The 22,909-nt window shown below is 39.4% G+C and overlaps 3 protein-coding genes across 6 annotated transcripts in view; all 3 read right to left on the bottom strand.

Moving 5' to 3' along the window:
- grtp1a (growth hormone regulated TBC protein 1a) overlaps positions 1–4,611 on the bottom strand; it is a 100,539-nt gene extending 95,928 nt beyond the window's left edge. The window contains exons 1-4 of the mRNA XM_053323930.1: positions 4,472–4,611; positions 1,246–1,397; positions 1,004–1,162; positions 270–394 (exon numbers count right to left, since the gene is read on the bottom strand). Coding sequence (XP_053179905.1) covers positions 270–394; positions 1,004–1,162; positions 1,246–1,397; positions 4,472–4,542 — 507 coding nt within the window. The 5' untranslated portion in view covers positions 4,543–4,611. The remainder of the gene's footprint in view (positions 1–269; positions 395–1,003; positions 1,163–1,245; positions 1,398–4,471) is intronic.
- Positions 4,612–11,746: 7,135 nt separating this feature from the next.
- On the bottom strand, positions 11,747–15,136 carry adprhl1 (ADP-ribosylhydrolase like 1). The gene is made up of 7 exons (XM_053320975.1): positions 14,805–15,136; positions 13,442–13,606; positions 13,209–13,334; positions 12,913–13,053; positions 12,632–12,759; positions 12,406–12,538; positions 11,747–12,301 (listed from the first exon to the last, which is right to left on the bottom strand). The coding sequence occupies exons 1-7, from the start codon at positions 15,016–15,018 to the stop codon at positions 12,132–12,134; spliced, it is 1,077 nt and encodes a 358-aa protein (XP_053176950.1). The 5' UTR covers positions 15,019–15,136; the 3' UTR covers positions 11,747–12,131.
- A 1,802-nt stretch (positions 15,137–16,938) lies between these two features.
- dcun1d2b (DCN1, defective in cullin neddylation 1, domain containing 2b) lies at positions 16,939–22,900 on the bottom strand. Of its 4 annotated transcripts, none has more exons than XM_053316823.1 (7): positions 22,792–22,900; positions 20,600–20,816; positions 20,323–20,491; positions 19,807–19,937; positions 19,627–19,709; positions 19,261–19,357; positions 16,939–19,015 (listed from the first exon to the last, which is right to left on the bottom strand). In XM_053316823.1, exons 2-7 carry the CDS (start codon positions 20,772–20,774, stop codon positions 18,936–18,938), a joined length of 735 nt encoding a protein of 244 aa, XP_053172798.1. In that variant the 5' UTR covers positions 20,775–20,816; positions 22,792–22,900; the 3' UTR covers positions 16,939–18,935. The 4 variants fall into 4 exon arrangements, with proteins under 4 accessions (XP_053172798.1, XP_053172796.1, XP_053172797.1 ...); XM_053316821.1 differs by lacking the exon at positions 22,792–22,900 and adding an exon at positions 21,900–21,915; XM_053316822.1 differs by lacking the exon at positions 22,792–22,900 and adding an exon at positions 21,900–21,915 and having other exon boundaries at positions 19,303–19,357.
- Positions 22,901–22,909: the final 9 nt, after the last annotated feature.

The following is a 22,909-nucleotide window of genomic DNA, read 5'->3' as shown; positions in this document are numbered from 1 at the left end:
GTTTGACATGTCAATTTCTCTTAATTTTGTCCCATAATCTTTAATAATAATGGACTGAATCCTTCACTACAAATTTCTGTCATATAGCACTAAAAACAACAATGAACACCACATTACAAACACTGCATTATAATGCAATGCATACTAAGACTGTTCTGACACCCTTCAAAATTCAACTCATTCACAGATCCCAACTTAATTATCTGTGGCTATGAGAATGGTATTATGCAAAGTCCATTTCAGCTGGATCTTAAGTAGCAGAGCGTTACCTGACAGTAGCCCACAGCTGGATTGTGGTGACCATAAGCCAGCAGCACGTTGTGCAGAGCTTTCTGCAGACACGGGTTGGATGTCTTACGGAACTGGACGTTGTCTGGAAATGTTCTGTTTAAGTCTGAAAAACACACAAAAAAACACACTTATTACCTTTACGTTGCGTGCTTGTCTGTGACGGACACGACAGGAAGCACATTTAAAAGACGGCGGATTTTAATAGCTGAACACCATTTTTATTTTGTTTTTGGCAAAAAGTGTAACACTACATGTGATTGCTGGTGGCACAGAGGTTAACATACTTGCTCACAGTTGCAGCACGATAAGAGACCTCTGAGTAACTATGCCAAGTGAGAGGTGACACGAGGCTGCGATTCACACGGAATCAGTGAGAAGTCTCTGACTGATTATTAAGATGACATTTCTTCATCTTTCTGCCTCTGAATTTTCTTTTTTCAGAATCAAAACAACCACATGATGCCAATGTCTGTGCACACGTAAGAGTGCCAGCTACTGTATGACACTTTTACCGTGGTGTTAACCTAGTTGGCTAATTAGTTTGGTATGTTTGTGATGACCTTTGAATAACTGTTATCCCCTCAGCTGAAGTTACTTTGCTGTATTCAAGAGCCACACAGAAGACATGAGCAGCACCTGTGTGTCTCAGATCTCAATCTCTCAGAGCTCTACAGGAGGAGTGAGCTTACTGTTACATCCTTTACAGTCTGACCTGTGCAGATGGTCTCCACCAGTTTGGGGTCATGCTGGGCTCCAAGCAGGGACTGGTAGAAACCTGGATTCTTCTCTAGCTGGTCTTGAGCCCCACTAGCTGCCATCCAGATCAGGGTCCGGTGCTCATTGGGGATCCCCTTACGTACATAACGCTTTACTGAATTTGAGGAAAAACATTCAAGTTTAGTATCAAACTTTACTGCACATAAGTGACTGCTGAGAGGAAACTTACACACTTACATTTCACATTCTTCTGCACCTTTCTTTTGCCCTTCAGTAGTTTGGACCACTTGATGGCTCTTCGGGTAAGCACGACTAGATACTCAGACATCAGTTCCTCATATGAGTCGTAGTCAAAGTCATCAGAGCGCTCAAAGCCATATGGATCCACACTGGGCCAAAAACACAAAGTTAAAAAATATTATCACAGCAAAGGATTGTTTTCAGTCTGTGTTTCTAAATCCTCCTTAGAATTAAGAGGACTCACATTAGATCACTGTAAACCTCATATTAATTTGAAGAGATATACACCGTCCTAGATCTATGCAGTATTCATTTATATAGATTTAAGTGAGCTGAAATCTGTTTGGACTCATTGATGCGTCATTGAAATAAAACAAAGTAGTGGATGAAATCAGGTGAACTTGTCCAAGAGCACCATATATGTGTATTTATGGTGGTATATAGTTCATACTGTACTGTGTTTATGTGCTTTTACTTAACCTATTATGATGTTACGTATTGCGTTTGAGGCAAGACTGAAAACATACTAACATCTGGTTGAATATAACTTTTCATTTATAATGAATTTAAAATGAGTTTTATATTTTACTTGGTGCCAAAAACATATTAAACTATATTAATCCAGTATCATAACTGTATGTTTGTAACATTTAGGCCTCGTCCTCCCTACTTAAATAGTCCAGGCAGTAGCAGTAGATAGTATCACACACATGGTGATTTTGTCTGATTCGCCCAGTTAACCAATCGTGCTTAAGACTAATGTTAGAACCGCCCACCTTATTAACATAAGGAGACAGAAATACAGAAATAAATAAATGTGGAAATGTAGAAATACAGAAATAAATGTAGGAAGAAATACATAAATGTAGAAATAAATAAATACATGAATAAATAAATACATGTAGAAATGTAAAATTTTCATGACTACAAAATATGTATTTATTCATGCATTTATATATTTATATGTGTATTTATTTATTTATTGTTTATTGTAATTTTTTTGTCCTTCATATGTGGTTCTGTTTTATTAGAATAATGTTTCATATATAGCCAATTACGTACACCTACTGTGTGGTGGTAGGTGTGGGTGGCTCAACCCAATGCCTTAAAGATGCTTAGGTAACACATTAATCCTGCTGCAGCTTAACCCTTCCACAAGAGACATCCCTAAGGAGGAAATGCACCTCCAGCAGTGTGGTTAGTCACTGGATCTGTTATGAAAAGCTAGAGCCCAACAGACTACACTAATAAAACCACCTTACTGTATATTAAACACAGCCCAGTGTTTAACTGGTGTGGCTGTATAAAGACTAGCTGAAATTAAAGGTATCATTATGTAAATGTCATGGTACTCCTCGGCAAATGACCATGTTGCCAAAATACAAGGAAGACAACAAACTGATTACATGTATCAGCATGATGTTTGTGAATGAGGCAGCTGGTTTTCAGGGGTCTTCACTGTTAAAAATAACATGTAACATATACTGCAGAGTTCAGCATAAAGCTTTAAAGATGTGTATTTGGTGAAACTGTTTCAGTGCAGTGGGAATTCGACTTTATGATCACTTTTGGTAGCTGTAGTTTATGGTGCTGTTGAATTATTTTGCACTTTGAACTGAAAGGTGCTTCAATGTTTTTATCCGCAGTAAATGATAAATAATACACAGTAAATGAGTTGGACGAACCATTACACTGAGTGGTATGTCTAATGGGACGCACAATATATTAAAAATACCTTGATAATGCAATACAGCTCAACAGCACTATAAAATACAGCCTCCAAAATGATCATAAATTAGAATCACTTCCTCTCCAACATACATAAGCTGAATATTAAAACCTTCATAAAGTAGGATTTATTGCAGCTCTGTTGTATTAAACTATATTAGTTGTGGTTATATTTACAGGCACACTGTCTTTATGCATTTTGATGTATAATGTAAAATACATTTGGAAAGTTTGATGTGTATTATCATGGGACATGACTAAAAACCTCTAGTGGACCTGGATAGCAAATCCATATTGGTGTACAACAAACACATTAAGTATATTTCTTTATATTAGGAATAGGCAATGTATTGATATTATATCAGTTTTGTGATATGGAATAAGTTTTGTTGTTGTTTTTGTTTTAAAGCCTGCATTACAGTAAAGTGATACAATTTTCTGAACTTACATGACTTATATTATTTGCCTTTACCCACTTACTCATTATCCATCCACATCACTGATGATTATTTAGTGAAAATGTCATTGTGTAAATATTTTGTGAAAGCAGCAATAGCCATCCCTACACTATTGAAACAATAGCAATAATATCATTGCATTTGGGTCAACAATATAATTTGACTTTATCACATATCACCCAGCCATACTCTTTTTATCTGTCAAGACACCATTGGACTGCAGATAGTTTCCAGAGTATCTTTATACACTCACTCTTCATTAGGAACACCTGTGTAATCTAATTCAATTCAACAGCTTTGTCATAAATCCTACTTTTTTAAGTTGATACATTTTCAGTTTTTGTTGACATTGTCAAAAAGGTGATAATTCTACTTTATGTTTATTACTGAGGTCATACTATGAGGTGGTGGGATACTATTGACTAGTGTTCCTAATGTTTTGCCCCTGCTGTGTATGTGTGGACAAAATATTAGGAACACCAGTCAGTATAATGCACCTTAGTACACCACCATCACCTCATTATATAATAAACATAAAGCTGAATTATCACCTTTTCGACACAATGTTAACAAAAACTGAAAATCTGTGTTATATATGTAGACTCAATAACATAGCTGTTGTATTGGATTGAATTAGATTACACAGGTGTAAATTACGTAATGAAGGCCAGTGAGGGTATAATATACAAATATCACAATACAGATTAACTATTACGAATTGTATATTAATATTGCATATGTGTATGTTAATATTGCATATTTGTATATGAATATTGTATATTTCTCACCAGTTATCGAGATATTGAAATAAGACAGCGTTAATTAGTCGAGTAATGTTTATAAGGTTTTTATGGTTTATAAGTTATCTAAAGTTACTGTTTCTCTTTTTCTCCTCTAGTTTGAGTGATGAATAAACCTGCTGCTGGATGGACTTTAAGCAGCTAAATTACTAAACTGCTACTGAACTCGATAAAATATGCTTTGGTATAGTACTATCTCCAAATATTGAAGCATGTTGAGCTACTTTTTAAGGATACCTGTCGACTCTTTCTTTGGCTCTCCCGTCGGAGGAGCGGCTCCGGTCGGTCGGCTTGTCCTTCTTCTCCATGGCCGCTAAAGAGTCAGTGAAATCCTGAAAATCCCTGCGAGAGTCTCAACATGTATCCGCCGTGTTGTTGCTGTGTTTTCTCCAAAAGAGCAAAAACAGTTTTGTTTTAAGTTGAGGTAGCTTTAAGTTAACGATTACTTTTTCACTTTCTCCATGTTTGTGAACCGGAGGACACGAGTTAGCTGCTTTCCCCCCGGGATTATCGCTTCATAGCTGTTCTTGATGCGGGAAAGCAGTGGGGGAAAACAATCTTTCACCCTTTCCTCAAACCAATGGCGTGTTTTCGTTTGGCTTTTCGGGATAATTTTAAGGATCCGCCTATGTCCCAGCTGTATGGAGAAAGCAGTTTTCCATGAGTTTTATCGCCATCCACATGCACCTGCTGCTGCTGCTGCTGTTCCCTCTAGACTCGGACTACAACAACACACTGACCTGCAACTCTACTAACAACATACACACATAAACGACCGGGTTGATGCTATCTAAAGTAGTCCAGGTCGACATTAGTCCTGTGCTTCCCTCATGCACAAGTCCAGGGTAGATTTCGGACTCGTGACGTTTACCCCAGGACACGCACACGTCAATCAGACCTAATGCTGCTTTCGAGTGATTCCGGTCAAAATCCTCACTTCAAGGCTCTCCTGAGATGGATGAATTCGATGGCTCATTCCCATACAACAAATGTCTCTGAAATAAAAACAATATGTCGCAGCTGTAAATAGAATAGAATGAGAAACATGTAGTGGGTGTGGTAAGTTATTTAAGTAATTCAACACATGCCGGGCGTATAAAAGTTGAGAATGGTAAAGTAAAACTTAAAAAAGAGGTTACACACATCATCACACCACTATGACCTGTTTTCAGAGTGTAATAATACGTCACATACACCTTTGTTTATATGTGAGTCATATAGGCCTACTAAAACATGAATCACTTGTTTTGTTTAGCCAATGTTGCCCCCTCTAACATAAGGGGAGGGGGATGGGGGCAAGCATTTCAGTGTGTTCAGTCTAAAACTCATTTAGCAAAATACACCACAGTAATATAAACTGTTGACACCAACAACAACATAAACCTCACATTAGCAACTCCCTGATGATAAAATCTTACTATTTCACCACTTCTTTCAGGTGCTCCCACCGTGCCCTGATTTGTAGTATCTCCGATGGGACGCGAAGGCAGCACAAATCGAAAGTAACCACGCCCTCTCCAGCTCACTCTGGAGCCACGTAGCACAGGTATCAGCAGCCACCTGCTCACCAGATAGCAATGGTCCAGTAACACACACTTGGATTAAAATGCTGTGTCTGATCTGGGGTTATTACAGTCATTAAAAGTCCTTGGAAGTTTTTTTTTTTTTTTTTTTAAAGCACTCACGTCATTAGTTTGCCTCAGCTCTCTCTGTCCCAACATCAGAACATTTTTATAACCTGAGGGAATTATATGATTTATGTTAATATTGGAGCTGTTTAAAAAGAATGATTAATAATTTACCAAGATTTCTTTCTGCCCCTGGAACTGAATACACAAGTGGGAGTGGAAAGCCTTGTTTTTTACTGGAAAAGGTATCAAAGTGACGCAAACCGTGCATCAAGTCACCAGATTTGAATCTGATTATGTACAAATGAGAGTATCTGGAGCAGAGCCTCAGGCACTGTGTCCTAACACTATGAGCAAAACACTGTACTTGTGACAAACCTAGGTATGGTAAACCTGTCAAAATTGAGTTTATTTGTGGCTTAAGGTCATCTTTGAACACTTAATGTTGCTTTTTTTGTTTCTTATTTCATATTTCTTAACAGGATGGATGATCATGTGGCCATATATAATTGCGATAATAGTTTAACTTTGATGAGGCCCTTTTTCATGCTGGATTTTTGTTTATTGCAGTTATGAGACTAATTGAAAGTCACGCTTAGTCCAACCTAAATGGAATTACTTAAAATTAAATTTAAAGGGTTTCTGACCTACATCCACATGTAGACACTCAATAACAACGTCATACTTCTCATCACCAATGCCTGTCAGGATTAGCCTTAGTACAGGCTGATGATGGATCATGCTGGCCTTGATCTCTTATCCTCTTGTGAAAATACCAGAGTAAGTCAAAATTCAGACCCATGTTCCAGTAGTAGTGTAATCCCTGCCTTTTGATCCTGCTGGTGGGCGGGGATAGATCTGTGAATGAGATAAACTTCCACATGCTGACATGTTCAACACTACTGTGTGCAACCATTCATCTGTTCTGGGCAAGCGTCACTAAATTATTTTCTAAAACACTCCAATGCTGTGTAAGCACTACTCACTTTTCCGTGAGCAGTGAGTCTTTACTGGAAAATTATGATGAATCTTTCTGGTGTGAAAACATGTCTTCGTATGATTGATGGAGGATAAAGAACAAAAGAGAATTCCTGGTAAATACTGAGGCTTTGCGACCTTTCTGACCACGTAATCGGCCATTTCCCTTACATTACATACAGTTAGACACAATTCATATTTTCCAAACAAAAACTACCATATTACACTGAGATAATTCTGAATAAATCACCCAGCAATAAATTTCTATTATACTTTTGAGAAGTAAACCAGCTACACTCATTAAAATATAACAACATGTTCTCTCTTCATGGTTGTAGCTTGTAGGGAAAGTAAAGGGAGCAATAATACAGCTGAAAGTTAAACTTGCACAGTGCACACACACCTTAAAATGAAATGGTGTCAAGTTTGAACTAGCCTTTTAATGTTGTCTTCATATCATAATAATCAGTGGGAATGTTTTGGCACTGCGTTTCTATGCTCCATACTGTGTTAGAGTTGATACAGTGAGGAACCATTCACTCTTTCAAGTAGAAAAGATGTTGATTCACTCTGATAAATGCAGAGACGTACTGACTTTTGCACAGAAAAAACAATAACCAGGTTGGCAGTGCTGATTGCAACAGTTCAACCTTGATAAGCTCTCAGTGAGGCAGTGTAACTCCTCTAGGTCATTTGGAGGTTATCAAAGCCGTTCCAAAGTGTTGGCGCGTACTGTCTATATATTGTATCGACCTTTTATGAACCCATATGCAAATACAATCAAAAACATTTAATACAGCAATCTTTTAATCAACAACAATAAATATACACTGAATAAATGTTATCAAATGTTTGGTTTTTTTACCAAGTAATTGTGTTCTGCAGGGTTTCATAAAATGTACAATATCAGCTTATGTGCTCATTTTAGTTGTGTTTGGCATTTGATACAAAACACCACTATTTCTTGTTGCTTCCATTGTGTGTTTGCTGCTGTATGATATATGTCAGTCCAGCTGATGTCTTGGCCGATATTAGCTGATTGCAAATATATTGGTATAGGCAGATGTTATGTTATAGGCAAGCTGATAACCAATAAAATATTGCAGCACAGAAATGCTAAAGATATCTACTGTACTGTATGAAGTAATTTAGAAAAACAGTAATGCCAGTGTGTAGTTTATCTTCTGGCAAGCACTGACAAGTTAAATATTTGAACTATAAAATGTTTGGCTCAATTAAAATCCTTGTCACAATTCTTTAAGAGCCAGATTTAAGCGATTCTTCTGAAAACTTTTGTATGTGAGGTTGATTCTCAGATTGTGAATCACTTTGCACCAATCTAGAAAGTAAAGGTGTCGGTAAAACGTATGATTTTGGGTTTATACGTTTGTTTGACTGATGGATCTCCATAGTTTATTGTTGTGTACTTTGGTCTCTGTTTTTTGGTTTCTGTCTGTTGTTGAATCTCATAAGGTGATACTACAGTAGGGCTATTTTTTTCTTCAAACATGGGTGTCTTAGCAATGTCTTCAGAAAGTCTAAAACCTTGTGGCACATTAGTATCTCTGATGTTCACAGTTGTTAATGTGTCTTCTTTCCCCTCTTCATCCTCATGCCTTTGCTGAGGTTTACCCTCTGCTTCATTTTCTGTTGTACGGGTGGTTTGTACCTTAATGTCAAGAGGACATGAGTCAATGTCTTGAAAATGTCCCTTTGTCACGACTCCAGTGTTAAAACCAGTTGTAGAGGTATTAGAGTGTGATGGTGGCATCACATCCAAAGGAATTGTAGTTTCTGGAAACGGTGTTGATTGAGGGGAGGAACAAGTATGATTAGCATCTTGTTGAGAATCAAATCTGTTAATACGTGGAATGACATACTGAGCCGATCTTTGAATAGTCACAGCTCTTGGTGGATTTGGGGGTTCCTCTGCTCCATTCTCCATAGGGTTATAGTCTTTAGAAGGTCTCTCAGTTTTGGGCTTTACAGTGCATCTTCCTTCAGTATCTCTAGTGGAAGGTCCCACTGTGTTTGACTCTGTGTTAGAGTATTGTTGGGACCAATGAGTATCACATTTCTTCACTTTAGGTATCTTTTCCATGTTTGGGCTTTCTGAAGTCTCAAATTTGGGTCCTTTAAAATATTTTTTAGGAGAGGAATCTACACATGTGGACCAGACTGAGGAGCATGGTGAGATGGCTGCCACATGCCAGTTCACTTGAACCTCTACCTGCAGAGAAGTCTCGTAAGGCAATGGGAGTGACCACTCTGTGACGCAAGTTAAACTGAGCAGCTTTAGACGTCCGTATTTTAACTTGTCTGAGATACTTTGGGATTCCTCATCGGTTGCCTGGATTTTATTATATTCCCCTGAACTCTCATAAACTTGATCTTTCTCATGGTTTAACAGACAATTACCTTCAACCTCTTGATCTAAAATTTGATCCTTCTTTTGCTGCATTTGCTCTGCTTTCGAGTTTCCTATTTGCTTTTGTCTTTGTTCTTCATCATCTGTAGTTTGATTTTCTTCCAGCTGCTGTCTAACAGATTTACTTTTCATCTTCCCATGTTGCTTTTGTTTGTGAACAGTTTGATACAGTGCCTGTTTGTGCTCTCTTTCTTGACAAGCTACCCTCTGTTTTATGTTACTTGCCAATTTGACTCCTCCTGAAGGCCTGTCATTTGAACATTTGAAGTCTTTTCCTTTGTTTACAGTAGCCATGGTCTCAAACTTCCCCATCAAGGAAGATAGGAGGATCCCTTTTCCAGTAAGCCTTGGTTTTATTGGCTGCTTCTGCATATTCTCTCCCCTTTCCTTCTGCTCAGCTACAGCAAACTTGGCCACGATATCCTTCACACTGCTCCCTTTCTTCAAACCGTGTTCTCTTCTAGCCCGGCCCTTCTTGTGCATATCATGCACACTGTCTTGGCTGCAATTCACATTACCTGCCACTCCACTGCTGGAGAACAAACGTCCTACCTCCCTTTGGTGGGTAATGGGGGGTTTGGGTGTGGACTTTGTGAATTTGGATTGGAGGAGCTGGAATGTGGTAAGTCGCCTTGGTATTAAATCTCCTGCTCTTTGATCTCCTCCACACCTACTTGGCAGCATTTCTTTCTGTTGATGTGAGTGGCTTTTTTCAGGGCTCTTAGACCTGGTCTCAGTAGCATTTCCTTCAGTCATGGATCCATTTCCATTTGTCTGAAGTGGAGTCTGCTTCCTTGAAACTTCAGTCCTATGAACAGGCCAATTTCTATTTCTTATATTTCTTTCAGCTACAATACCTGACACTGGCTTCTCCAGGTCTCTGTTTCTGGTGGACCAGTTGGGTAGATCTTTTGTAAGGTAATGCAGGAGATTCTCCAGAATCCCTCGGAGCACTGGACGGCAGTTGCGGTCTCGTACCAACTTCCTCAACATACTGGCATCAGGGCCGACACTTGCTTTCTGTGAATCTGGTCTATAGAGAATAGAGGAAATGCAAAACTTAATCCCTGTATCTTTTTCTACTTGAACATACATGAATAGATACAGATGTAATTAATGCAACTGAGCATAGACATGTTTCCATTGGAGGTTGGAGGGTTGAAATTTTACAGTATTGATTTCACAAATTATGTCCATTCTGTCAGACCTTTCAGTCAACCTTCACTTGAAAGTACTTTGCCAATCAGACTTCGGACAGAAGGAAATAATGAGTACAAAATAAAAAATAAAAATATATGGTTGTTGCAAATATTTGGGTTTGCCATGCAAAAGGGGAAAAAATGTAGTATAGAACCACTTTTTTTTCAAAAAGCAAAATTACAGCATAGATACATGAAAAGGGGTGTTAAAATTTAAGGATTCAATGTACATTTTTAAAATCCTTTTTACTTTTAAAACCATCATACAGAGGAACAGAGGATAATTTATACTAAAATATTTCTCTTAGAATATAAATAAGGACACATTCCATTTACAGTGACTCCAAATCTCTTTTTACTCATGTACAGTACCAGTCAAAACTTTCCTATTCACCAGAATGAGACAGTATGTCCAAAGTTTTGAGTGGTACTGGAAGGTCAACATGAAAAAGTGATAATAATTAATGCTGTAAATATAACTTAATTAAATTGGGAATGGTTTGGTTCATAAAGTATGTGACCTTTAATAATGACCCTACCAATAGGTCTCTCAAGGACAGATAAGTCAAATATACTTCAAATATAGACGTTTTTGTTTAAACTGAGCTAGATATTTTAGTAGTCAATCAATCCCTGCTGCAAAGTGATCAATGTTTAGACTTGAAGTGTTCCAGCAGTGTCAACTTGTTATTGGTGATTAGTTCAAGGGATTGTTGAGTTTGAGTAAAAAGAAGAGGAGATCTGGTAGGAAATTAAGATAGGAAAAGCTATCCATCTGTTAAGATAGAGACAGTGACATCATGCGTGATATATCTGCATTCATTTTAATGTTCACATCATACTAATATTCACCATGTAATGGTGCTCTCACAAACTACACCTGATAAAGGATCACAGTTCAAATAACAATCACAGTATATGAAAATATAATAACTATTGTTTAGCACAAAAGTTACATTACAGAATTTCAACCATATCTCACATGCATTGATAAGCTAAAGATAGATAAGTTGAATCTTGATTGAAAAGTTTAGATTTCATGATATGCCTTTAGATTCAGGTAATATTTTCATTTAGCATTTGTCCACAATTTCGTGGAGATTTTGACAAATTAGATAGTTCATGACCAAACATTTCTATGTACTTCATGTTAATACAGGTTAGCTTTTAACAGGGAAAAATTCAGAGAAGGAAATTATCTTCTGGTTGTAAATCTCTACAAGTCTTAGTTAACTCAAAGCTGTAAACGTTACAGCCTTTTCCCCACAGTTCTGTCATTTGAATTGAATAGAGGCATGTTCAGTAGGCTTAAAAGTCAGTATCCAATATGTAGAGTAGACTTATTCCAGATGTTATACCAGAGAGATGATCTTGAAGAAAAGCATTCATGAAACTCAACACTCTAAATGGCCTTTTCATTTTTCTCCGCCTCACAACTACAGTGAGAGGTGCTTTAACTTTTATGATTCGTGACAGATCTGTGGATAGCGGACAGCAAAATCAAGCAGAGAAGGAGTGGTGAGGAGAGGACAGGATGCCACTTAAGACTATGGAGATACTGCCACGGCAGACTAGAGGGTAGTGCGGGACAAAAGGAAGCAGTTTAGCATCATTGTGCAGTTCTTCTCATAGCCAGTAGAGTTCGGGCCAGTGAAGGAGCAGGATTACTTGTCTATGCACTTCTCTGCAGATGCTGCCTTGTAAAGTGCATCTCCCAGCTCCTCCAGTCGCTCTCTTTTGTCCAAATCCTGGTACAAGCTCTGGGGAACCTGGTTCAGGCCATGCATGAGGCCATAGAGACAACCTGCGATCAGGCCTGTGGCTTCACTCTCACCTAAAACAACAGAGCATTTTTACAGGAGTCACAGTGAATGGGCCATATGTTAAATCTGTATGTGTTTTAAAATGTCTGCATCTGCAGAATGGTGCAGTTCTCACCTCCATGAAACATGCTTCGTTTACACAGTTCAGCCCAGTCGCCCCCAGCTGCCAAAAGAGCGTCGTAGGCTATCATGGGGGAATCATGTCCCCTCCGGCCCGCACGACCCTCTGAACTCCAGCGCTTATACGTCTGTGTGGAAAACAAGTAGTAATAGGAGCACGTTGTTCCTATTAGGAACTGTGTTCACATTAAAAATCTTAAGTTAAAAGAGGTAGAACTTACCTTATCTGTCTCCTCAGCATCATAGCGATCAGGGAATAAAGGTTTATTCTGTCCCTCCTTATCTATCTCTCTCTCTTCCAGATAAAACTGCCACTTTGCCTCAAAGTAAAACCAGTTTTCCTGATACTCTGAAGGGAAATGTACAATTACTGATTCATTCATTGATTCATTTTGTTATATCTTTTAGGTAGAAGTATCAGTTGACTGTACACTGACTGTACATCATTTTACTGTAAAACTGTAAAATGATGTACCTCTCGCAGACCAACAGACAATCTGACCTGCCATGTGTCGTATAGTCTTCTTGCAGTACTCCTCAGCTCGAGGGATGACCTTCATGAGCTCACGGCCCCAAGTCACAAGAGGTTTCCCCTGGATCGCATAAGATGCAAACAGTGCCGTTGTCATGGAGCCCAGGAAGCCTGAAGCCAAGAGTGACATCTTAAGTCACCAAACCCACCAATTCAGTAAGTGCTGAAATTGTATTCATGTTGGTAAAATGCAATCAGAGACATGATTTAAGAGTTTATCATCTGCACAAAAAGCAGCCTGTACTGTAGCTTCCAGATAACTTCACCTGTGGGATGGTTGTGGGTCATTCTGCCAGTCTCAATGCCAACCTCAATCAGGCTGTCTAGCCTCTCAGGTTGCCAGTATCTCATACCCACACACATGGCCTTAGCAGCTGCCCCGAACCCAGACCCTGGAAGGACATATGAACACATCCATATGCTAATTTTTATAAACTGGAAATTTGTTGCAGTCATAAAATAAAAAACTGATTGAAGATTTTCCAAAATCTCCAAAGACCTTTTTCATTGAAGGGAGTATGCCAGGCGAGCAGGAAGTTGTGAGGTTTGAGGTGAGCACAGCCCTCCACTGTGAAAGGATCAGGGACTCTGCCCTGGAGAGACACCATGGCTTCAACATAGAGACGCACCAGCTCCCGGTACAGGTCCTCCAGACACCAGTAATCTGGACAAGCACACACATATACAGTGACTTAGTGTCATTCATGACTGGCATGCAAAGGCAAGATGAGTGGTGCAGTGGTGAGCTAATTTTAGCCTCAGCCTGCCACACCACAGATTAGGACCAGCATGCCTGCAGAGTGAGAGGAGTCACTTCCACACACCATGAGGTCAACTGGGATCCACCAGGAGGGCTCACAGCCATCCTGCTAGAATTTTGTTTATGTGTGTACTATATATGAGGGAGAGGGTGAGGCCATGTTGACAAAGAAGCATCACTTCTAATTTAGTGGTCAAAGACTTTGTTGAAAGATGGAAACTTTCATCCCTTGGACTGGACTTTGTTATAGACACTGTTACACAGGAGGATGTTGAAGGAGAGAACTGTCAATTTATGACTGTCAATCTGTCAGTTTTCGTAGTCCTTCTACAGATAACAATAATTGGGCCTTTTGCTACATTTTTACCAGCGGAACCAAATATTTTTGGGAGCCAAGTACAGTATTTTAAAATTTCTCTTTTAAAGTGTGTGCGGCTGTGCGGGTGTGCATGTGTGTGTGGCGGCATGCTGGAATGTGGCTAAATAAGGCTTCCTAATCTCAAAATATGTCATCACCATTTAAAAGGGCTGTTGTCATTGGCTTGGAGCCGCATATGCAGCCAAATATGATACAGGAAGATTATGGAAGCGTCTGACCAGCTATTGTTCAGTATTAAAGTTTTCTATTTTGGACTCTTCTGTCCTGGAAACTCCCGGCCATCCTGTGGAGGGCTTAAGATGACATTAGGGTGAGGGAATTCATTTTGAGGTTTCCACTCAATGTAGTGATTTTGACTTTGATGACTGGATGCAAGGATGGATTATAATATGTCAACAGCTAACTTTTCATTCAGAAATTCTGCCAGTAGTGATTAGCAGCTTCCACTGACTGTATACAAGAAGCTATTCTCGTCCTTTGAAATGAAGAAAGCTCAGATGGACCAGTCTGATGTTGTGGTAAGGGGTTGTTTGTGAGGTTAAATTATAACATATATACAGTACAGTACAGTGTGCAATGTAAACACTGATGTTAAATATTTTAGACAAGGAGAAAAGGATCAAATTAGTGTATAATCTTGCAATGATTTCACTTCTAAAATTTTCCTCTTAGCAGGTAATTAACCATCTTTGTCACTCTTCTCAGCATCAATGCTGAACATACCTGTTATGAGTGCCTCTGCTGTGGTCATGTGCATCAGCGTTGCATCACTCAGGGGCCAATTATCAGGGTCCAGTTTTAGGGCCCCCAGACCTCCCATAGAGGCCAGTTCCTCCTGGATCTTCCTGCCTGAAGGGCATGTTTCCCAGTGGCCCTTCCGATAGCCCAAGGCATCACCAACACCACCCAGAACCATGGCTGCCTTGAATTTCTCCATGATACTGGGCTATGTTCTTCAGACAATAATCAGGACAAAAAAATCACCTCGCCCAGATAATCACGTTCTCAGGATCTTCCCTTGAATGAGGCAGACACAAACAAATGCCAAGATGTCACCTGTAGTTCTCTCAAGTACCTCAAAGGACTCACACTCAAGGAACAATAGAAACAAAACAAACTCTCCTGCTCCAAAACATCCTGAAGAACAAACAGCCTTCTGGTGCTCACGCTATTGTTGAATGTTGTTGAGATTTCTCTTGCTGTGAAGCAACCTCATACCTCTCTTCAACTGTGCACAACAGCTCTACTCGGTTGTCGCCCTCAGAGCTCTCCTCTGGTCTCACACACAAACATATAACCTCTGTATCAAGGGTGGGCACTCACACAACAGCATCATGTTATCAGCTTTTTTGTGTTGGGCGGCAGTGAGTTCAGCTGTGATCAGGTGTCTCCTAAAAAGGCAATCCCCATGGCTCCATAGCCTAAAAGCTCAATGGCTGGATGTGCGGTGGAAATGGGGGGCTGGACGCATTGGAAGAAATGCTAATGTGCTGCTGGGCAGGAGTGCAAGCTTGTTTTAGCTGGTGCTGAACCTTGTTGACATCCCACCCATCCCATGGGAATAGGATAAGAATGGAGCATCATCTCAGCTGATGCCCCCCAACTCTGTATATCTGCTTCCTCCATTATTGAAGCTCAACCTTCTAGTGCTTACTTCAGTAAACCTCTTTATTATTCATCTCTCACCTTGTCATCAGCTAATCTCCTCTATAGTTATGTGAACTGTATCCAAGAGTTCTTCCCCTCTTCCTTTCTTCAGTCCTCATCATGCCTAATTTTGACCTTTTCTTCCACACACCATTCATTACTTCCATTTGTCTGTTGGTGATTTTATCCCTAAACATATATAAAGTAACAAGAGACAAAGCATTACCAGAAAAGCCTATGGTGATGATGATATGCAGCAGGAATGCAACCTGATAAGGGACAACTGTTACCACACTGACATTTTACATTCACTCCTCAAACACACACTGTGGGGCAGAGGCTCTCAGGAATATGCTAGATGGTTTTATTCCAAAGAAACTTGCTGTTTATTTTGCATATTTTTGAAATCAGGCCATGTAAGGCTTGGCTTAAAAAAACTGCATACATATTACTGTTTTACAAAATAGTGTTATTAAAGTTATTCAAAGAATATTGTGCGTTAAGTGAAGTCACTGAAGTATTCGGTAAGATGTTGTGTGTGACTGTGTATTACAGGTGACTGCATTGAGCATCAAATTGATTTGTTTGTAGATTTTGCAGCTGTCATGAAATGATCCATACTCATCTCAGATACTGGGTTCAACCCTAGAAACACAGTCCTGCATCTAAATAAAAGTAATACACACATTTGCATTCACCGCCTATAAAAATGTGACAGTTCAGTTTGTTTCTGACAACAAACTTTTCATCAAAACTAACTGCTGTATTTGGCAGATAGAAATACATGTTTACAAGACTTTTAAAAACAACATGCTTTATTCACAACTTTTTATAAGAAACCAATGCTCCTGCGACAAAACATAATATTCTGTCAACACCTGTTTCCTCTCCAGGAAAAATAATACTGTTTTGATAGAATGATGTACATGACCACAAACAGTTGATCACACATTCAACAAATAAAAATGTACCAAATGTACCACTCTAACGAACTGAAGGATGTCACACGTTCCTGCTCCGGGGGGCCACAGACAGTTTCAAGTCATGAAGTCAACAACAATCAAATGAAAAATGACTTCAGATCATCTGTGTTGATCCATGATAAGTGTGTGAACAAGCTTGTGATGTAACATAAGATTATGCACATACAACACGGTACTGTCAAAAACACTTAATATGGCGTATGTCAGTGAACAAAAACATAACACACTTTCTGTTTAGTTTAAAAGATGAACAAGCTACATCCTACAGTGTTTTAAGTCATGATGAACCTAATTTAGCCTTCAATCTGGGACTGAAGGCATACTGTAAATGAATTAATTACGCCTGATTTGACTCAACCTCTTAAAATACAACATTCATGCACACCACTTTAGTTTAAGACTGACTCACACAGACATAAATATGAGAACTTAAACTCAAGTTTGTCAAACTATTGAAAATAAAAGGCAATTATTTCCCCCATAGTTAGCTGTTGACAGGGCAGAGCAATTTAGTGCAGGGAAATAAGCCATCCTTATTTCAACACATGGCATCTGTTGGCAGGGCAAGATCAGCCTCACTGGCCGCAATTTAGACCAGAAAACATGGAAAATACTGACATGACTGCAGTAAGCTGCCTGATGATAAAGGTGACTGGTAGAAGATGACTTGTACCTGAGCTCCATTTTCTGTCACACTCTTTAGAGGGATGCACTAAGCATAAACAGGGTTGTTAAGGGTTCATAGCTATGCTCAAGGAAGAAACTGACCTCTATCATCACAGCTGGATTTTGTCATATGTGGTCTGCTGTACTTTTGACTACTTCCAGCTGTGATGTTGTGTTGGATTGTACATCGGTAGGTGTTGTATTGCATATCCATCCCTAGATGGCAGCACAAGCAGTACTCAGTGAGTGTGACCGGCTCCTCTGTGTAACAGTTCAATGGTGTTTTCCCATGCCACCATTGCACAGCAGTAACTAATCCATGAAAAGCATCAAACTAAAACCTCAAACTGTGTAAACAAACTCCTAAAATACTATCAAATAAGATGTGGGTGCTCTTTTTCTTTCTGTCTGAAAAAAAAGACCTACAACAGAAAAAGTGTATATCAGTGCAGTCTGTAGAGTTGGCAAGTCATCATCACCTGGATAATAACAAAACAGTCAGTTTTCTCTTTGTGTACAGCAGTTTACACACTGCAAAACTAAAGTCAACCAAAAATAAAACGTGGTAGCATTTGTAAAGTGAGGATCCTATATGATTCAGGTACTAATTATGATTATAAATGTAATTACCTGTTTTCTCAGTTATACATTTCCGTTCTTCTAAAATAGTATATATTCTTATTCCTATGATTACAGTACTTTACTGTAACAGTAGTGCTGGTGCTGAGCTCAGAAAGCATGCTGCTCTGTCCAATTCTCAGTCTGAGTACAAAACTCTGATCTGAACTTTTCATTGTCACTCATTAAAGGTGAATCAGAATGTCATAAATTCACATTGTAATAAAACCAAATTAAAATATTTAGCTTTGTATTGTAAAAGAGGCTAAACGTTTAACCCCTCAAAACAAACAAACAAACACACACACACCCACCCACCCACACACACACAATGACAACCAAGCACACCTTTTCCTCTGCTCTCAGTGTGATTGTTAGAGAGCGACACATTCGCAGTCTCAGTGAAAATTATCACGATTATATTTTTCCTCCTAAACGTCCATGGCACTGCTTCACACTAGCAGACAGAAACATGCAGGTTTAAACATACTGTTCCATTCAAGGCAAGAGGCTGCATCCTACTGCATCTATAACTTAATCCTCTGTGTGTGCTGACTCTTACTGTCCCTCCTCTTTGTGCCAAGGGTGCAGGTTAGTGAGCCATGTCCACAGCAGCAGTTCAAAGCCACACCGAATGGTTATTTGCCCCTAAGTGACAAGAATCAGGGGTAACCACCATTTTGATATTGCGATCCAAAAGTCTGTTCTTGCCGGGTTCACTTGCAGTCAACAAAAAAAAGAAATCTCTGCCCAGTTTTCCAGGTCACTCCCAACCAAGGCATTGGATGCAGTTGGAAGAACATTCTGGATGACAAGCTGCAGACAGGCTTATTGGGAGAAAGTCTCTTTTTGGCTCATTTGTATAAAAAAAATCCTCATTCAGAAAAAGAAAAGTGGGAGAAACAAAAACTCCATTCGCTACATGAAGCTGGGACAAACACTATGTCATGTTGCGCTTGCTTCCTGTCACGATAGGCCGGGCAAACTCCACAAAGTCATCTATTAGGACAGGCCACGCCCCTGAGGAGATAATAAACACGTTTACAAAATCACCTTAAAAAGCAGGAAGACCTTACTCTAATTGCATGTATCACAGTCAAGATATTTTGTTATCAGTTAATAAAGGTTATACTGGATTATCCGCATGCATTTTAATTTGACCACAGAGTGTTCAAGTGCTCTCAACATTTAAATAAATCACTGAACTGTATACTCTTGGACTGTGTCATGGATTGCATTTATCCTGATGGCTTTAATAAGCTCACCTTCTTCATCATAATTTGACATGTCGTCTGCAATCATATTACCAAAGTCCAGAAGGAGGTTCCATGTGTCCTTAGGGATTGACCTTTTGTGATGTTCCTGAATGGAGCACAGTAACAAGAATACAGTGAGTTGAACAGAATGACCAGGACATTAAACATCTATGTAATACAACAGAACTAGATTTAATACAATATTTGTTGTTGCATTTAATTGTTGAAACTGTGTCAGAAAAGTGTTGTGTGGACTAATAGTTTATAATTCTAATCATTTTACTACTCCACACATGTAAGTGAGATGGACAAAATATGCTGACACACACAAAAAAATGGGTGTAAACAGGTGTAACAAAAACTTTCTACACTCACCAGCAGGAAGCGGTTCCAGAGATCCAAAAACTTAAAGCGACCTGTGAGAACTAGGTTCCAGTAAGCCACAGCCATCTCCAAATCTAGGACCAAATGAAGAATATGATTTTTCTTCATCTGTAAAAACTCAAAGTGATGAGCTCTACTTGTACTACATGTTTCATTCTTAGAGTTACTTACCTAAGCCTTTCTGCCCGGGATTCTTGGCAAAATTGAAGGTGAACTGGTAGAAGTCTTTGAACTTCCCCGTGTCTTTCAGCTCCTGCTCTAGTCTGGGAAGGATCGCCTTAAGTTTCTCAGGACTGTCACAGCTAGGGGAGACATTGAGGATAGTCAGACAACATCATCAAACTTCCCAAATTCTATGAACAGCACTTGTAAAACAGCCATTAAAGTCTAAATTAGAGGATTTTGATCAACAAGTTCAGTTTATAAATAACATTTATTCAATTCTGTTTGATATTCAATATGTTTCACTCATAACACAAACTATTCCTACAAAGAACTTATACAACCTTATTTAAAAACACATTAATAATATCTTATCTTATCTATCTGTTAGTTAATAATATATTATCTTTAAATGATCTTTAATTAATACTGTATATCTTTGTGTTACATTTGAATGAACCATGTATTTAATGTCAAACATTAGTGTGGCATTTGTACACTACATAACTCAAGCATATTGCTGACCCTAGTTCTGCCATGCCATCCAGGAACTCTTTCCTGCTGAACTCGCACTGCGTGGCTGCTCTGAACTTCCACGCTACCACCAGTATGCTCATACTAGCCGGGTCCAAGGTCAGGTCATCACAGAACTGTTGGATCCCATCAATTCCTATCTTGTTCTCATCCTGAGGGTCTGCATAAAAAGACAGCAGAGAAAAGTGAGTAAGCAACAACACAAGCAGACAGTCCTGATAAGTATGAGCCTTAAAAGGCAGATTGGTAGTTGATCCCTAACGCTTGCCTTTGTATCGGTTGTAGAGCTGTTCCAGCTTCTTGCGGTCTACGGAGGTTTTCATGGATTCTTTGTAGTAGAGGTCTGGATTTTGGAAGTAGTTGTCTGTTGCGACTTCTAATTTCCAGTCATTCTGTGTCAGGCAGTACACGGCCGTCCTCTCCCCCGCCTGCGTGAAGGACATGAACTGCCGAACCTTGTCCTTCTGCGATGACTTCAACTTGTGCTGTAAGACAAGTTTTTTTTTTTTTAAAGCACAGGTAAATACAGGGTGGAGTCAGAGAGGGGAAATTAACTGGGGGCCCAATTCTGCCTCTCCCTCACCCATTTTCCCAGAAATAGTTTGACACAGGGTCCCTTGACAAAACAGGATGTCAACGTTGTGTGAAAATACAGAAGCCATCTTTTGGCCCTCATCATTTCAGGTTTTATTATGCTTTAGAGATGCTTAATACCAAACTAATTAGGACAGGTGCCCACATTTCCTGGCTGTTACTCCAGCTTTGTGTAAAAGCAAATAAATGCATGTGATGTTGAGGCCACACTTGAACAAAACACACTAAACTTTTTTAAACATTTGATAAGAAAGTGCAAAATGTTTTATTTCCATTAAAACATGGGTTTAAATTGGAAACCGGACTGGAAACGTGTTGCTGTGATTAATCTGTGTGCACTTCAATACTTAAAGTTGGTGGGACGGGTGTGCACACAGTTAAAAAATGAAAAGACTCATACCGTGCGTGCATCCGTCACAGTGCAAGTGCAATGAAAGGCAATGACAGCATTATCATTTCAAATGCACCACCGCACAAAATAAAATACAAAAAATTGAAAAATACCTCGCCGTGTTAATTCAACCTCGAAGGTCATCGATTGCACGTCTTTGCAGAGCTGCAGACCTGACCCACCCGATGATCAAACAGCAAATTCACCGTGACAGGGCCAGTGTTTGTTTGGCGACCCAGTTTTTTTTTTTCCTGGGGAAGGGGCGTTTTAATTCTGCAGGCTCTCTCCTGACCCGGGGGGCAGCAGCACAGGCAGTCGAGCTACCAAAAAGGGAAGAGGGTATATATACGTGCCGCAAGTGCGTGTGTGTCGGATCTCCAAATACACCAACAACTGACCTTCCATTTCCCTCATATTCCCGACACACATCAGCCTGACAATGCGACACTTGGCTGAGGACACCCCGCTCCCCCCGTGTCGGTGTGTCCCCGGTAACATACATCACAGCCATTATCGGTATTTGCAACTTGTTGAACGGGGTCTAAACAATTGTCCTGGTTTCTCGTTTTCAAATGTTACCTACCATTTTATCACCCGCTGTTTTGGCCAACTTGATATCCAATTACCCCTGTTGCGCATGCGTGAGAAGAACTGCGCTACTGTGAGGGCGTTGCGTTCATGGGAGTTGTAGTTTATAAATAAGTGTTAGTCAACAGGCCCTGTCATTTGGATATCTTTAGTTTAAGGTTAATCTAATTATGTGAGTGTTCACAGACAACCGTTTCAGCAAACTATTTACTTACGGGTTATTAAATTGATGACTACTAAGATTCAATTAATTAAATAAATGGTACAACTTAAGAAAACCCATGATGCCACCATATGATAAGGATACGTTTCGAGTAAAGCTATTAAAGCTATTATTTAAGTTACGTTGTCGCTTTTAAATAATATTATATAATGTCAAGCAACTGTTAAGACGTGTCAAACTAAAATGTGGCTTAATATAGCCGATGTAAGTTGGGTGTACTGACTGTCGGGCTGGAAAAACAAAAACATGTGAAAACTACAACTCCCATATCAAAGCAGATAAAGATGTTTCGGAAGTAATGTTGAGATGGATCAAAGTTACAGCGACCTGATTATATTTATAGAAAAACAACGCAGTGCTTGTTTTATTTCTGCTGCGGTTTGTTTTGACGTTTAATTTCCACAAATCTCCATGAAATGTTTCCTCACCCCCTCCCCAAAAAAGTTGCTAACTATGTGTTATAAAGGTTTGTGTTAGCTTCTCTGGTGTCATGGTGAGTGAGTGTGGACTCAGCTGGCTGGAGCTGGTCTGACAGCTCTGGAGGAATTGCAAGCTGTTAGAAAAACAGGTTGAACTTTTTTTATACCTAAATTAAAACAACAACAAATTGAAATTTAAAGCGTCATTATTATCATTCATCAAACAGGAAAATGTGGTACGGTACCTGAATGAAGAAACGCTGGCCTCGCCTTCGTTAGTAGCAACAATGTTTCCAGACGATCTGCAGGTCGGAGTAAACATGAAGTTGGTCGCCAAGTAAATCTGTAAACGCCTGCATCGAC

The sequence above is a fragment of the Scomber japonicus genome, chromosome 1 (assembly GCF_027409825.1).
Source record: "Scomber japonicus isolate fScoJap1 chromosome 1, fScoJap1.pri, whole genome shotgun sequence".
Classification (NCBI taxonomy): domain Eukaryota; kingdom Metazoa; phylum Chordata; class Actinopteri; order Scombriformes; family Scombridae; genus Scomber; species Scomber japonicus.
Note: the sequence above shows the minus strand (reverse complement) of the source record. Positions and strands in the feature narration are given on the sequence as shown.

Excerpts from the sequence above, each read along its gene's own strand:
- dcun1d2b (XM_053316821.1), bottom strand. Across the intron at positions 19,358-19,626 it reads TCTGGAACCGCTTCCTGCTG|GAACATCACAAAAGGTCAAT; the intron begins GTGAGTGTAGAA and ends TGCTCCATTCAG. Across the intron at positions 19,016-19,260 it reads GTCAAATTATGATGAAGAAG|GGGCGTGGCCTGTCCTAATA; the intron begins GTGAGCTTATTA and ends TTATCTCCTCAG.
- adprhl1 (XM_053320975.1), bottom strand. The coding sequence starts at position 15,018 with ATGGAGAAATTCAAGGCAGCCATGGTTCTGGGTGGTGTTGGTGATGCC. Across the intron at positions 13,335-13,441 it reads TACTCCCTTCAATGAAAAAG|GGTCTGGGTTCGGGGCAGCT; the intron begins GTCTTTGGAGAT and ends ATGTCCTTCCAG. Across the intron at positions 12,760-12,912 it reads GACTATACGACACATGGCAG|AGTATCAGGAAAACTGGTTT; the intron begins GTCAGATTGTCT and ends ATTTCCCTTCAG.